This window comes from Salvelinus namaycush, chromosome 4 (genome assembly GCF_016432855.1).
Source record: "Salvelinus namaycush isolate Seneca chromosome 4, SaNama_1.0, whole genome shotgun sequence".
Lineage (NCBI taxonomy): Eukaryota > Metazoa > Chordata > Actinopteri > Salmoniformes > Salmonidae > Salvelinus > Salvelinus namaycush.
Window position 1 is genome coordinate 26,443,166 of NC_052310.1, and position 17,644 is coordinate 26,460,809.

General features: G+C 43.3%; 1 protein-coding gene across 1 annotated transcript in view; it reads left to right on the forward strand.

The window, feature by feature from the left end:
- sult1st6 (sulfotransferase family 1, cytosolic sulfotransferase 6) overlaps nucleotides 1-17,644 on the forward strand; it is a 49,325-nt gene that overhangs the window by 31,044 nt on the left and 637 nt on the right. The window contains exons 3-6 of the mRNA XM_038991595.1: nucleotides 3,203-3,300; nucleotides 3,626-3,752; nucleotides 14,660-14,754; nucleotides 15,842-16,022. Coding sequence (XP_038847523.1) covers nucleotides 3,203-3,300; nucleotides 3,626-3,752; nucleotides 14,660-14,754; nucleotides 15,842-16,022 — 501 coding nt within the window. The remainder of the gene's footprint in view (nucleotides 1-3,202; nucleotides 3,301-3,625; nucleotides 3,753-14,659; nucleotides 14,755-15,841; nucleotides 16,023-17,644) is intronic.

The following is a 17,644-nucleotide window of genomic DNA, read 5'->3' on the forward strand; positions in this document are numbered from 1 at the left end:
ATTACTTAAATAAAGTCCACCTGTGTGGACTTTGTCACATGATCTGTCACATGATCTCAGTACATATACACCTGTTCTGAAAGGCCCCAGAGTCTGCAACACCACCAAGAAAGCGGCACCATGAAGACCAAGGAGCTCTACAAACAGGTCAGGGACAAAGATGTGGAGAAGTACAGATCAGGGTTGGGTTATAAAAAAATATCAGAAACTTTGAAATCCCATGGAGCACCATTAAATCCATTATTAAACATTTTTAAGAATATGGCACCACAACAAACCTGCCAAAAGAGGGCCGCCCACCAAAACTCATGGACCAGGCAAGGAGGGCATTAATCAGAGAGGCAACAAAGAGACCAAAGATAACTCTGAAGGAGCTGCAAAGCTCCACAATGGAGATTGGAGTATCTGTCCATAGGACTACTTTAAGCCTTACACTCTACAGAGCTGGGCTTTACGGAAGAGTGGCCAGAAAAAAGCCATTGCTTAAAGACAAAAATAAGCAAACACGTTTGGTGTTTGCCAAAATGCATGTGGGAGACTCAATGACCCTAAGCATACTACTAATGCAACATTTGAATGTTTAAGGGGAAACATTTAAATGTCTTGGAATGGCCTAGTCAATCCAATTGAGAATCTGTGGTATGACTTAAAGATTGCCGTACACCAGCGGAATCCATCCAACTTGAAGGAGCTGGAGCAGTTTTGCCTTGAAGAATGGGCAAAAATCCCAGTGGCTAGATATGCCAAGCTTATAGAGACATACCCCAAGAGACTTGCAGCTGTAATTGCTGCAAAAGGTGGCTCTACAAAGTATTGACTTTTGGGGTGGGGGGGTGAATAGTTATGCACACTCAAGTTTTCTGTTATTTTGTCTTATTTCTTGTTTGTTTCACAATAAAAAATATTTTGCATCTTCAAAGTGGTAGGCATGTTGTGTAAATCAAATGATACGAACCCCCCCAAAAATCTACTTTAAGGCAACAAAATAGGAAAACTTGCAAGGCGGGTACGTACTTTCGCAAACCACTGTAGCTAGCTGCAGTTGCTAGCTAAGTAAGTGAAAATAAAAAATATGAAATCTTTCTTTATTTCTCTCTTGCTTCTCCTTCATTTAGGAAGAAAGTAGTTTGTTCAACACTGTTTTATTTCTCTCTCTTTGAACTACTATCCACATTTTATGCACTGCAGTGCTAGCTAGCTTTAGCTTATGCTTTCAGTACTTGATTAATTATCTGATCCTTTGACTCGGTGGAAAACATGTCAGTTCATGCTGCAAGAGCACTGATAGGTTGGAGGACGCCCTCCTGAAGTTGTCATAATTACTGTGTAAGTCTACGGAAGGGGGTAAGACCCATGAGCCTCCTAGGTTTTGTATTGAAGTCAATGTACACAGAAGCTAGCTGTCCTCCGTCTACACCATGGTGCTACCCTCTAGAGTGCTGTTGAGGCTACTGTTGAACTTCTTAGAAAAATAGTGTTTTAATCAATTATCTGGTGACGTGATTATATTTAGTATAGTTTTATCTAATAAGGATAACTTTTAAAATGTTTGAAAATTTAAATTTTCATGAAATTCACTGAGGAGGATGGTCCTCCCCTTCCTCTTCTGAGGAGCCTCCACTATTCCATGGAATGCGTTTGACACCCCTGATCCATACAATTTGACTACAAGTAGTAGCCTTCGGTAAAAAAGGCAAGCCTGCAGTCCTGCCCCACGTGGAGTTCGTTGCTAATTTGCATATCCAAGGGTATTCATGTCTCATTGGTTGAGCTAGCAAATCAGCATTTTTTGACAGGTATATGCCCTAAACCACTCTATTCTTTCCTAACAGGGCAAGCAGGGACACAGAGAAAATATTCTTATTAACATCCTTAATTATAATTTAAATTCACATTGTAATACATTTTATGTAATATTTCATAGAAATCTGGAACACTGGGTAGATACTTTAATAAACAACTCTTTTTATTTTTTATTTTCTTCAGTTTTTCACTATCAAAAATACAATTGTTTATATAGAAACAACAAAATGGTATGTTCTGAGTCCATGTCAATGCCTAAATCACATCAGAAGACCATTATTAGATCTGGGAAAAAAATACACATTTTGATTTCTGAGTGTAATTTCCCTTTAATTCAAGTGCACACCTAGCAAGAGAGAAATGTGTTTGGCTAGTGAAGTTTTAGTTCTGCTACTGCACATGTGATGGCAGAGTTTTCAAAACAAATGCCCACCCAATTGATACAAACAATCATGTTGTCATTCTGTCAGGAAGGCCTACTTTGTAGTTAACTTTTAATTGAGAAGGTTTTGGTGAAACCCTTTCTGTCTACCCAAAAGATGGTTATCATTAGCATCACTAACTGGCTACACGAAGACGCGGGCAGCACACAGACAGGTGGTGGCAATATTGCTGGAAATGAATTGGCAGATGTATTGAATTTGGCTTTTTAAATAGGGACTCCAAAACCAACTTCTCAGCTTGAAAACAGCTTATTTGGCATTATTTGGCAAAATTGACAAAAAAGTGTAAATAGGAGAACTTTGGTCCTAAAGTTAGTAAGCTATCTTCCAAAACTGAGATTTGTGAGATTTAAGGAATCGACAATGCCACAGTTTTCCTTGTGTTGGGTTTAGATTTCAATCCTGCCCACACAGTATTACGGCCAGGCACTGCTGGCCATAACCAAATCACAGCCACACTTGAGCTGTAGACAGTGCACACTTTCCAATCATAGCAGAAGAATCAACCTACATCCTGCCCATTTATTTACAGACAGTAGAACTACCAATCGTCACCGATGTTATGTTGAAAGAATGAGACTTGTTATTTATAAACGGCTTGTGTTTGTTCCCAATTCAAACATCCACACATTCGTGAGCTAACGTTAGCATCACAAACACAACTGTCAGTCCTTTAACCAAAGTCAAAAATAATACAGTGGCTTAGGATGTTAAGGATAACTCAACTACGGTGAGTATAGAGGGTCAAACAACAATAACTGCCAGGGTATGAACATAACAAACATACATACCAAAGAAACATAGCAAACAAACATAGTAAACATAACACACCCACATCAAACCACATCCCCAAATTCAAGGCGAGGGATGCAAAAGCCAGTGCAATGTAAGAATGACCCAAACTTGAACCCTTCAAGAACTCCCTAATCTTTTACTTATCCTATTGTGTTTCCTAGGCTTGAGCCTCCTTAAAAAAATGGACCCCCCAAGGGTCATCAAGACCCATCTGCCTTTCAAGTTGGTGCCCGAAGGGTTCTGGAAAAACAAATGCAAGGTAAGTTGGAGTACGACCCCTAATTCCCTTTTCATACTACTAAGCTGAGCCGAACTGGACTGTGCTGGGCTAGTTATGCATCCACTGTAGTTGTTGGAACCGTGCTGAAAAGGACGATGTGAAGGGAAATATCAGAGCTAGCACATTACAGTTCTGGTCGGCATTATAGTGTGAAAGGTACTAGATTCAGATTTAATTTTTTATGAGTTTGGAAATGCTTTAGAATGAAGTATATATTTTCAGTTAACGTTATCTGAAAAATGATCCATAGAACAGTAAATGACAAACAAAATGCTACACCTTCCCCCGGCCATCTTCTCTCCAGGCTATCTATGTTGCGAGGAATGCTAAGGACAACCTGGTCAGCTACTACCACTTTGACCGCATGAATCTAACCCAGCCTGAGCCTGGACCGTGGGACGGCTACATCCACAAGTTCATGAATGGAGAACGTAAGTCATATAATGAAACCAGCATTTTCCTAATGACTAATACCAATATGGTCCTGTGTGGCTCAGTTGGTAGAGCATGGCGCTTTCAATGCCAGGATCGCTTTGGATAAATGAGCACACAGCCATGCAATCTCCATAGACAAGCATTGGCAGTAGAGTTGCCCGTCCTGAAAAGGGTAATGACATTCAATGTGGCACCGTCATAGGGTGCCACCTTTCCAACAATTGAGTTGGGCAAATTTCTGCCCTGCTAGAGCTGCCACATTCAACCGTAAGTGCTGTTTTTGTTAAGTGGAAACGTCTAGGAGCAACAATGGCTCAGCCGCGAAGGTGTAGGCCACACAAGCTCACCGAACGGGTGCTGAAGAGTGTAGCGCAAACTGCCTCTGGAAGCAGCGTCAGCACAAGAACTGTTCGTCGGGAACTTAATGAAATGGGTTTCCATGGCCGAGCAGCCGCAAACAAGCCTAAGATCACCATGCACAATGTCAAGCTTTGGCTGGAGTGGTGTAAAGCTCGCCGCCATTGGACTCTGGAGCAGTGGAAATGCGTTCTCTTGAGGGATGAATCACGTTTCACCATCTGGCAGTCCGACGGACATATCTGGGTTTGGCGGATGCCATGAGAACACTACCTGCCCCAATATATCGTGCCAATTGTAAAGTTTGGTGGAATAGGAATAATGGTCTGGGGCTGTTTTTCATGGTTCGGGCTAGGCCCCTTAGTTCCAGTGAAGGGAAGTCAACGCTACAGCATACAATGACATCCGAGACCATTCTGTGCTTCAGACTTTGTGGCAACAGATTGGGGAAGGCCCTTTCCTGTTTCAGCATGACAATGCCCCCGTGCACAAAGCGAGGTCCATACAGAAATGGTTTGTCGAGTTCGGTGTGGAAGAACTTGACTGGTCTGCACAGAGCCCTGACCTCAACCCCATCGAACACCTTTGGGATGAATTGAAATGCTGACTGCGAGCTAGGACTAATCATCCAACATCAGTGCCTGACCCCACTAATGCTCTTGTGGCTGAATGGGAGCAAGTTCCTGCAGCAATGTTCCAACATCTAGTGGAAAGCCTTCCAAGAAGAGTGGAGGCTGTTATAGCAGCGAAGGAGGGACCAACTACATATTAATGCCCATGCTTTTAGAATGAGATGTTCAATGAGCACGTGTTCACATATTTTTGGCCAAATAGCATATGTACAGCTGAAGTCTGAAGTTTACACTTAGATTTTTCAACCACTCCATACATTTCTTGTTAACAAACTATAGTTTTGGCAAGTCGGTTAGGACATCTACTTTGTGCATGACACAAGTAATTGTTCCAACAATTGTTTACTGACAGATTATTTCACTGTATCACAATTCCAGTGGGTCAGAAGTTTACATACACTAAGTTGACTGTGCCTTTAAACAGCTTGGAAAATTCCAGAAAATTATGTCCTGGCTTTAGAAGCTTCTGATAGGCCAATTGACATAATTTGAGCCAATTGGAGGTGTACCTGTGGATGTATTTCAAGGCCTACCTTCAAACTCAGTGCCTCTTTGCTTGACATCATGGGAAAATCAAAGAAATCAGCCCAGACCTCAGAAAAAAATTGTAGACCTCCACTAGTCTGGTTCATCCTTGTGAGCAATTTCCAAACACCTGAAGGTACCCCGTTCATCTGTACAAACGAGGGTACGCAAGTATAAACCCCATGGGACCACACAGCCGTCATACCGCTCAGGAAGGAGATGCGTTCTGTCTCCTAGAGATGAACGAACGTACTTTGGTGCGGAAAGTTAAGTCAATCCCAGAACAACAGCAAAGGACCTTGTGAAGATGCTGGAGGAAACAGGTACAAAAGTATCTGTATCCACAGTAAAACGAGTCCTATATCGACATAACCTGAAAGGCCGCTCAGCAAGGAAGAAGCCACTGCTCCAAAACCTCCAGAAAAAAGCCAAACTACAGTTTGCAAATGCACATGGGGACAAAGATCATACTTTTTTGAGAAATGTCCTCTGGTTTGATCAAACAAAAATGTAACTGTTTGGCCATAATGACCATCGTTATGTTTGGAGGAAAAAGGACATCCAGCCATCTTGACACAACTGTGGGAAGCATTGGCATCAACATGGGCCAGCATCCGTGTGAAACGCTTTTGACACATTGTAAAGTCCATGCCCCGACAAATTGAGGCTGAGGGCAAAAGGGGGACAGAAGGCGTTCCTAATGTTTTGTACACTCAGTGTATATATTACCAGTTTTTTTCCTCAGCAATCTACACACAATACCCCATAATGAAAAGTGAAAACAGGGTTTTAGAAATTTTTGCAAATGTATTTAAAATAAAAAACAGAAATACCTTATTCAGGTATTTTGCTATGAGACTCCAAATTGATTGGAGTCCACCTGTTGTCACGTTCCTGACCTGTTTTCTGTTGTTTTGTATGTGTTTAGTTGGTCAGGGCGTGAGTTGGGGTGGGTAGTCTATGTTATGTGTTTTCTATGTTGGGTTAATGTGTGGCCTGGTATGGTTCTCAATTAGAGGCAGGTGTGTGTCGTTTCCTCTGATTGAGAGCCATATTAAGGTAGGTTGTTCTCACTGTTTGTTTGTGGGTGATTGTTCCTGTGTCAGTGTATACCACATGGGACTGTTTCGTTTGTTCGTTCGTTTTAGGTAGTCTGTTCCTGTTCGTGCGTTCTTCATCTATATGTAAGTTCGTTTGTTTCAGGTCTGTTGCCTTCGTTTATTGTTTTGTAGTTTGTTCTAGTGTTTTGTCAGTGTTTTCGTCTTTCATTCAATAAATTAGTATGTATTCCTCACCTGCTGCGCCTTGGTCCGTTCATGCACCACAAGACGAACGCTACACCTGTGGTAAATTCAATTGATTGGACATGATTTGGAAAGGCACACACCTGTCTATATTTTTATGTATTAAAAAATATATATATTTCACCTTTATTTAATCAGGTAGGCCAGTTGAGAACTAGTTCTCATTTTACAACTATGGCCTGGCCAAGATAGAGCAAAGCAGTGCAACAAAAAACAACAAAACAGAGTTACATGTGTAAACAAAAGTACAGTCAATAACACAATACAAAAATCTATATACAGTGTGTGCAAATGGAGTAAGGTCCCACAGTTGACAGTATCTGGAGAGACCTGAAAATAGCTGTGCAGAGACGCTCCCCATCCAACCTAACAGAGCTTGAGAGGATCTGCAGTGGAGAATGGGAGAAACTGAGCTCAATTTCGAGTCTCATCTGAATACTTATGTAAATGAGGTACCAGTTCTTGCTTTAACATTATGGGGTATTGTGAGTAATCCATTTTAGAATAAGCCTGTAACGTAACAAAATGTGGAAAAAGTCAAGGGGTCTGAATACTTTCCAAATGCACTGTACACTTACACACACCAACCCACCACGTATGCTGCTGCCATGCTGCTTACTATTATTAATCCTACTACCAATCACTTTCTTCTAATCCCCAGCCTACACATACAGTTGAAGTCAGAAGTTTACATACACCTAAGCCAAATACTCCGTTTTTCACAATTCCTGACATTTAATCCTAGTAAAAAAATCCCTGTTTTAGGTTAGTTGGGATCACCACTTTATTTTAAGAATGTGAAATGTCAGAATAATAGTAGAGAAAATGATTTATTTCAGCTTTTATTTCTTTCATCACATTCCCAGTGGGTCAGAAGTTTACACACACTCAATTAGTATTTGGTAGCATTGCCTTTAAATTGTTTAACTTGGGTCAAATGTTTCAGGTAGCCTTCCACAATCTTCCCACAATAAGTTGGGTGAATTTTGGCCCATTCCTCCTGACAGAGCTGGTGTAACTGAGTCAGGTTTGTAAGGCCTCCTTGCTCACACACGCTTTTTCAGTTCTGCACAAATTTTCTATAGGATTGAGGTCAGGGCTTTGTGATGGCCACTCCAATACCTTGACTTTGTTGTCCTTAAGCCATTTGCCACAACTTTGGAAGTATGCTTGGGGTCATTGTTCATTTGGAAGACCCATTTGTGACCAAACTTCCTGACTGATGTTTTGAGATGTTGCTTCAATATATCCACATACTTTTCCATCCTCATGATGCCATCTATTTTGTGATGTGCACCAGTCCCTCCTGCAGCAAAGCACCCCCACAACATGATGCTGCACCCCCGTGCTTCACGGTTGGGATGGTGTTCTTCGACTTGCAAGCCTCCCCCTTTTCCTCCAAACATAACGACGGTCATTATGGCCAAACAGTTCTATTTTTGTTTCATCAGACCAGAGGACATTTCTCCAAAAAAGTACAATCTTTGTCCCCATGTGCAGTTGCAAACCGTGGTCTGTCTTTTTCATGGCGGTGTGGAGCAGTGGCTTCTTCCTTGCTGAGCGGCCTTTCAGGTTATGTCGATATAGGACTCGTTTTACTGTGGATATGGATACTTTTGTACCTGTTTCCTCCAGCATCTTCACAGGGTACTTTGCTGTTGTTCTGGGATTGATTTGCACTTTTCACACCAAAGTACGTTCATCTCTAGGAGACAGAATGCGTCTCTTTCCTGAGGGGTGCGACGGCTGCATGGTCCCATGGTGTTTATACTTGCGTACTATTGTTTGTACAGATGAACGTGGTACCTTCATGCATTTGGAAATTGCTCCTAAAGATAAACCAGACTAGTGGAGGTCTACAATTCTTTTTCTGAGGTAATGGCTGATTTCTTTGATTTTCCCATTATGTCAAGCAAAGAGGCACTGAGTTTGAAGGTAGGCCTTGAAATACATCCTCAGCTACACCTCCAATTGACTCAAATGATGTCAATTAGCCTATCAGAAGCTTCTAAAAACATGACATCATTTTCTGGAATTTTTCAACCTGTTTAAAGGCACAGTCAATTTAGCATATGTAAACTTCTGACCCACTGGATTTGTGATACAGTGAATTATAAGTAAAATTATCTGTCTGTAAACAATTGTTGGAAAAATTACTTGTGTCATGCACAAAGTAGATGTCCTAACCGACTTGCCAAAACTATAGTTTGTTAACAAGAAATTTGTGGAGTGGTTGAAAAACGAGTTTTAATGACTCCAACCTAAGTGTATGTAAACTTCAGACTTCAACTGTGTATATTCTTATTCCATTCCTTTACTTAGATTTGTGTGTATTAGGTCATTGTTATGAAATTGTTCGATTACATGTTAGATATTGCTGCACTGTCGGAACTACAAACACAAGCATTTCGCTACACTCCCAATAACATCTGCTAACCATGTGCATCTGACCAATACATGGGGTCTGATAGTAATTCACCTCATTCAGATTCAATAGTTGCAATATCCACTAATTTATCGTTACTGTGAAGCTTGTTATTCAGTAGATGACTGGGTCGATTACCATGGAAGTAAATGTCTAACTTGTTGGATGGCAAATTTTGCTCACTATCTTATCAATAGATTTAGTTATGTCTTGACTTTGAAGAGTGTAGTCCGTACCTGGTCTGAAAAAAGTGTTTGTTGAGAACGCTCTAACATTGTTATTAACTTTTACAATTCTGATATCTTCTTTCATTTAGATTTATTCAGCCCAGATGCAAATGAAGTTTCATTGTTTTCAATAAAACTTTTAATGGTGCCTTATAAAATCAGAGGATCATTGACTGAATTTTTGTTCAAAATTACGTACCCCCCCCCCCCCCCCAAAGGTGCGGACTCCGGCCGCAAAACCTGACATAGAAGGGGAGGGTCCGGGTGGGCCTTCTTACGGCGGCGGCTCGGGTGCGGGACGTGGCCCCCACTCCACCATAGTCAATACCCGCTTTGGTGGCGCCTCTGGAGCGAGGACTTTTACTGCGAGTCCCAGACTGAAGACCATCCTAGAGGGCGCCACTGGACGGAGGAGCAGCTCCGGACGGAGGGGCAGCACCGGACGGAGGGGCAGCTCCGGACTGAGGGGCAGCTCCGGACTGAGGGGCAGCTCCGGACTGAGGGGCAGCTCCGGACTGAGGGGCATTTCCGGACTGAGGGGCAGCTCATGACTGGAGGGCAGCTCATGACTGGAGGGAAGCTCATGACTGGAGGGCAGCTCAGATGGCGCTTGGCAGACGGGCAGCGCTGGCGGCGCTGGGCAGACGGGTAGCTCAGACGGCGCTGGGCAGACGGACAGCGCAGACGGCACTGGGCAGACGGCAGACTCTGGCCGGCTGAGGCGCACAGTAGGCCTGGTGCGTGGTGCCGGAACTGGTGGTACCGGGCTAAGGACACGCACCTCAAGGCTAGAGCGGGGAGCAGGAACAGGGCGTACTGGACTGCCGAGGCGCACTATAGGCCTGGTACGTGGTGCCGGAACTGGTGGTACCGGGCTGGGGACACGCACCTCAAGGCTAGTGCGGGGAGGAGGAACAGGGCGTACTGGACTCTGGAGACGCACAGAAAGCTTGGTGCGTGGTGTTGGCACTGGTGGTACTGGGCCGAGGACACGCACCTCAGGGCGAGTGCGGGGAAGAGGAACAGGGCGTACTGGACTGCCGAGGCGCACTATAGGCCTGGTACGTGGTGCCGGAACTGGTGGTACCGGGCTGGGGACACGCACCTCAAGGCTAGTGCGGGGAGCAGGAACAGGGCGTATTGGACTGTCGAGGTGCACTATAGGCCTGGTGCGTGGTACCGGAACCGGAGGACTGGTACGAGGGGCTGCCACAGGAGAGCTAGTACGTGGGGCTGCTACAGGAGGTGCAGGACTAGGGAGGCGCACAGGAGGCCTGGTTCGTGGGACTGGCACTGTCATTCCCAGACGGTTAGCACGCACCTCAGGACGAATATGGAGAGCTGACTCAGGTAACATCACATCCCGCACACGCTCTGTCGGGTGGATGTTGTGCCTCAAGCACCAACACAGCAGCTCCCTCATTTCACTCTCCTCCAAACTCCCCATTAAATCCTTTACAGTCTCTGTATCATTCCCATTGCTCACCTCCAATATCAGCCCGACTGGCTCTGGTTCCTTCTTTGGCTCCTCACGGTAAGCACGGGAAGTTGACGCAGGTCTCCTATCTGAACTCGCCACACTCCCCATGTGCCCCTCCCCAAGAAACTTTTGGCGTTTCCTCGAGGGCTTCCTACCGCGCCGTCTTGCTCCTTTCTCCAACTCCATTATCCTGTAACCCTCCTCGCACTGCTCCAGCGAATCCCAGGCGGGCTCCGGCACTTTCTCTGGATCGATCGCCCACCTGTCTATCTCTTCCCAGGTTGTTCTCCACTCATCCTTTTCCCGGGTCCATTCCTCCACAAAGCGCTGTTCCCTCCTTTCACGCTGCTTGGTCCAATTTTGGTGGGTGATTCTGTCACGATCGTTGTAACATGAAAGAGAGGAGGACCAAGGCGCAGCGTGAAATGAACACATATTTAATTAACGAAGACGAAGAACACTTTACAAACTTAAACAAAACAACAAACCGACGAACGTGAAGCTATATAAACAATAAGTGCAGACACAGGCAACTTAGACATAGACAATCACCCACAAACTACCTAATGACTATGGTTGCCTAAATATGGCTCCCAATCAGAGACAACGATAGACAGCTGTCTCTAATTGAGAACCAATCTAGGCAACCATAGACATACATACACCTAGACTAAACACTGCCCATAAACATACAAAAACCCCTAGACAATACAAAACACATACATCCCCCATGTCACACCCTGCCCTAACTAAAATAATAAAGAAAACAAAGATAATTAAGGCCAGGGCGTGACAATAATAGCACGAAATCGATTCGGGACAATATTTTGTGCCTGTTTGAATCATTGAGGTTGTAATCAGAGAGTATATTTACATTTAAGTCATTTAGCAGACGCTCTTATCCAGAGCGACTTACAAATTGGTGCATTCACCTTATGATATCCAGTGGAACAACCACTTTACAATAGTGCATCTAACTCTTTTAAGGGGGAGGGGGGGGTTAGAAGGATTACTTTATCCTATCCTAGGTATTCCTTAAAGAGGTGGGGTTTCAGGTGTCTCCGGAAGGTGGTGATTGACTCCGCTGACCTGGCGTCGTGAGGGAGTTTGTTCCACCATTGGGGTGCCAGAGCAGCGAACAGTTTTGACTGGGCTGAGCGGGAACTGTACTTCCTCAGAGGTAGGGAGGCGAGCAGGCCAGAGGTGGATGAACGCAGTGCCCTTGTTTGGGTGTAGGGCCTGATCAGAGCCTGAAGGTACGGAGGTGCCGTTCCCCTCACAGCTCCGTAGGCAAGCACCATGGTCTTGTAGCGGATGCGAGCTTCAACTGGAAGCCAGTGGAGAGAGCGGAGGAGCGGGGTGACGTGAGAGAACTTGGGAAGGTTGAACACCAGACGGGCTGCGGCGTTCTGGATGAGTTGTAGGGGTTTAATAGCACAGGCAGGGAGCCCAGCCAACAGCAAGTTGCAGTAATCCAGACGGGAGATGACAAGTGCCTGGATTAGGACCTGCGCCGCTTCCTGTGTGAGGCAGGGTCGTACTCTGCGAATGTTGTAGAGCATGAACCTACAGGAACGGGTCACCGCCTTGATGTGAGTTGAGAACGACAGGGTGTTGTCCAGGATCACGCCAAGGTTCTTAGCACTATATGTTGGACAGCCTTGGTTGCCTGTGGATTGTAGTTGGTCTTATTAGATTTGTCCTGCATGTTCAGATTGGCATTCATGTCTCTCCCAATAACCAGTTGCAATTGAGTTAATTCTAACAATATGGTGAATTTGGATGGTGATTTTCTTATGTATCATTATGATTGCACCCTTAGTTTTGTTTGGGGCCAGTTTGTACAAATGGTTCTCTATTCTATGTGTGTCCTTTTGGAGCAGGTGTGTTTCTTGGAGCATTGTTATATCAATATGGTTTCTTGCTAGAAGATCAAGACAGCTGGAACGTTTGATAGGAATATTAAGGACTTTTAAATTCCTTCGAGAATAGCTAGTGTTGCCATTGTTTTTCAAAAATGTCATTATTATCTATAATGTTGATAAGCCCATGGATATAAAAATAAAAAGCATGACCCACAGGGAAACCCACCAATTGGTCGCTCACCGCTGTCATGACTCTCCTGGGTGAGGATCCAAGGCCTCAGAATCAGCATGGCAAATGGCTGACAGATAGCCAGACCCCCCTCTCTCCCACAGGAGAGATGACGCCATCACACCCTGTCATAAATTAAGTGAAAGAGAACTCTCCCTTTGCTCCTCAGTATTGGGAAAGGAATGTCTTTGTTACAGAGACTATAACACCCAAAGAGTGAACTTTGGAATAATATTTATAAGATAGGAATGTTAAGAAGGGTCTGTGGGGATCTAAAGAATAATCCTGCAATATTGTTTATTATTTTGTGATGTTATTAAAAACTGTATGAACTAAATACTGTAACTTAGGAAGGAAACACATTCTAGCGTTCAAGTTTCCATCCAATATGATATGAAGAACGATGAAACTGTGTTTGTTAAGATAGGAATTTGATTTTGGTTTTCTAATGAGATAATAGTTTTTCATGTCCGTGGCACATTAACTAAGCCACGCCCCTAATGAGGTCAGAAGAGCATGTCAGTGGGATGGAACCACCTTTCCAACCTGAGTGATTAAAAGGACTGTCTAAAAATGAACATATTCTGACCAGCATACAGACAGCGTGAGCTAAACATTACGAATGGTTGAAACTAAGACTCAACACGAGGTGAGAAGATAACCTCACCTATCAGACCAGAAAAGCGTGGAGCTTTGGCCACACGTTGAAATGGTTAGAAACTCTGAAACTCTCAACATGAGTGAAGAAGATGAAGACTAGACCAGAACATTTGACAGTCTGCAGCTGTGCATGTAAAGGGATCTAGAACTTGATTATCTATCCGAGAAAGGAAGGAGAAGATCCTATCTCAGACAATAATTGGTGTATCTGAAGAAACATCCACTACAACCCAGAACAACTAAGAAGGACATTGGGACCTCTGGTAGACAACCAGAGCCTTACACCCATCGAGCCACTTCCCATAGAAGGATCGATTGGTTTCAGAGAGACAAAGGATAAAGACATCTACACGTAAATACATTACATTCCTTACCCCAAACGGGCGGTGGTTCATGAGCAAAGTGTTATTATTACTTTGAGGGTAGTTTCCAAATGTACGATAAGTTTGACTCTTTGTCTCTCCTTCTCTTTATCTACCCCTCCCTCTCCATATGTGTAACAAGCTGTCATATCTTGTCAGTCCACTAGGGACGTTTGTCTCACGTAAGTGTGTATGTGTATTCTGTGTTATTATTTATTTAGTTAGTAAATAAATGATTAAATACATTTGTGTAGTACTGAATAATCAGAAAGGCTGGGGTTCTTGCGGATTCAAGAAGTCTGCAACATTCAGAATGAGACTGATATGAGGTAATGATTAATAAGTGACTGTTATTGATGTAAGAGATATCTATATATCTTCTAGAGTTAATTCGGGAGATGGTAACTCGTTGAACAACTTCTCCAGTGGTGGCCCCAAATTCCTAATGAGTTAATTGTTACACGACTAATTTAATTGGTCACTCAGCCCTGGATAGATGCTGACCCTCATCCCTGCATAGTTCAGACCCCTGGATTCTGCTGCAAGGCAAACAATTCGCCGCTTAACTTTAAAGCTTTGGTCCATACAATCGTACACCGAGATCCGTTCCGTAGAGGACCCGTGCGGTGCGCAATGTTAATCAGCGGCATGGGACCCAGCTTCTCCTGCACGAACAGTTCATAGAAAATAATATGCCTTTTCTGAAAAATAATTCTAGCCTGTGTTTGTCATGGAGACAGAATACTTTTATGATAGTGCTAATGTAAATGCTGATAGAATGAGAGTTGGTTGGTTTTGAGTGTCAGTGGTTAACCTGTGTATTGTACTCTCCCTCAGTGGCATGGGGGTCCTGGTACGACCATGTGAAGGGTTACTGGGAGGAACGAGAGAAGAGGAATATACTCTACATTTTCTATGAAGACATGAAAGAGGTAGGGGAGAGCTGCACCAAATGTCCCCACACACGGATGTAGGTGCACACATAGAGAAGCACACAACACAAAAACTTGCACATATACAGTTTATAACCAGCACTGTAATTTATAAATGTATAGCTTTTCTCTCTCGTAAAGGTGGTCGATTTATGTGGGAAGCCAGGGTCAGAATTCTCTTATCTGTAAACACATCTCTGCCACACCTCCATTTCTATGATCTCCACCCCAAAAGTAGACCTGGCTGGCACATGCGTTTCCCCATGCTTAAATTCAAGGTCAGAATATGCCCGATAGGCGTACAGAGGCCCATTATCAGCAACCATCACTCCTGTGTTCCAATGGCACATTGTGTTAGCTAATCCAAGTTTATCATTTTAAAATGCTAATTGATCATTAGGACACCCTTTTGCAATTATGTTAGCACAGCTGAAAACTGTTGTTCTGATTAAAGAAGCAATAAAACTGGCCTTCTTTAGACTAGTTGAGCATCTGCGGCATCAGCATTTGTGGGTTCGATTACTGGCTCAAGATGGCCAGAAACAAAGACCTTTCTTCTGAAACTCGTCAGTCTGTTCTTGTTCTGAGAAATGAAGGCAATTCCATGCCAGAAATTGCCAAGAAACTGAAAATCTCGTACAACGACGTGTACTACTCCCTTCACAGAACAGCGCAAACTGGCTCTAACCAGAATAGAAGAAGAGTGGGAGGCCCCGGTGCACAACTGAGCAAGAGGACAAGTACATTAGAGTGTCTAGTTTGAGAACTTTGCCTCACAAGTCCTCAACTGGTAGCTTCATTAAATAGTACCCGCAAAACACCAGTCTCAACGTCAACAGTAAAGAGGCGACTTCGGGATGCTGGCCTTCTAGGCAGAGTTGCAAAGAAAAAGCTATATCTCCGACTGGCCAATAAAAAGAAAACATTAAGATGGGCAAAAGAACATCAACTCTGGACAGAGGAACTCTGCCTAGAAGGCCAGCATCCCGGAGTTGCCCCTTCACTGTCGACGTTGAGACTGGTGTTTTGCGGGTACTATCCCCCCCACGTATTCCAGCTAAATACTCATTTTTTGTCTTCCTCACAGAATCCTCAACGAGAAGTGGAGCGCATCATGCGCTACCTTGATCTGTCACTCGCTGATGATGTCATCAGCCGCATTGTGGAGCTGACCTCCTTTAAGACCATGAAGGAGAACCCGATGGCCAACTACTCCTTTATCCCCAAACCAGTCTTTGACCAGTCCATCTCCCCCTTCATGAGAAAAGGTCTGCCTCCTTCTATCTACTATTAATACTTATCTGAGTCCGTGGCAGATTGCACACTGCTGTGGCTCTCCCTAGCTGTCTTTATATATATGATCAACCTGAACTCAGGGATAGACGTAACATAGTAAACGAAAATCTGGGACACTCAAATTAGTATTATATGTTATGTTTGGTATAGTATGAATTAATTTGTGGTTGTCCGTCATCCATTTTGTATGATATGTTACGAATTGCAATTTGTACAATATTTTTTTACGAATTTGCAATATGTATGCTATGTTACAAATTCCAATTTGTTGTGGCTAACGTTATCTAGGTGGCTAGGTGGCTAACATTAGCTAGGTGGCTAACGTTAGGTGGGTTAGGGTTAAGTTAAATGGTAGGTTAAGGGAAGGGTTAGTTAACATGCCAAGTAGTTGCAAAGTAGCTAAAAAGTAATAACTGGTTGCAAAGTTGCTAATTAGCTGAACTGCTAAAGTTGTCTGTGATGAGATTGGAACACTCAACCTTTGTGTTGCTAGGCGTTCGCGTTGTACGCCCACCCACCCATCCTCCAACCAACCAACCACCCACCCTCCCTTTGGGCTGTTAGAGTTTTGCGTTATACGCCTATCCATCCCCCCTCCTGTCATTTTTGCCTTAACTAACCTTCTGTCTTATATAACCATACCAAACGTAACATATCATACTAATTTGAGTGTCCCAGATTTTTTGGTTTACTATGTCACGTCTAGTCTAGGGTTTCCCAAACTCGGTCCTGGCCCCCCAGTTCAGCCATCCGTATAGGAAAAATTTATGGAAAAATAATAATAAACTCAGAAAATAAGGTCTGAGGTTAACACAGGCTTAGGAGATCTTACAAGTTTAGTTCTATGAGATCATAGTCAGTTAACATGACCTTTATGAATTATTATGAAGCCTTTATGTGCTTTGTTTTTTCTTTAATTACATACATTTTTCAAAATTCCCAAAAAGTGACATTAGCTGATGAATATTATCTCATAGAACAAAACACAGACCTTATTTTCAGCGTTTATCCAAAACGCCATTCATTTTCTCCATAGGCTTTGTCCAACTAACCATGGCGGAGTTAGTGGCTACAAAAAGACGCCATTACCATTTCTCTCTATAGTTACTCTGAGCATGTTATGTATTAACTACCTTGGACAGTTGTTTATTGGAGTAAATGCACTCAATCAATACATTGACTATTTCAGTATGATGGGGCAAAATGTTTTTGTTACAGTCTAATGCTATGTAAATGCTTGAGTTGAATAGTACTATATGTACTATTCACTGGTATTTGTACTTCAACTGTCCAATAACCTCTTCATACACTGCACAAATAGTGATTTGTAATTGGCTCCTTATCTTTGGTGCACCAAAGGCCCAACCAGGCTGACTTCCAGTCTGTTTAGGCTCGAAAGTTCTTATCACTCCCCTATCTTAGACACATAGGCTGTGCGAACTGGTTAGAACCTGCTTTTGTTTGTATAATGCTTTAAGGGAGTAAAGTACCCCTTATCTCTCATGTAAACTTGCCTCCCCCTTGGAGGGGTAAGCAATTTTTTGTGTAGGTGAAGTATATAAATTACTGTGTCATTTTACATTTTTATGTTACT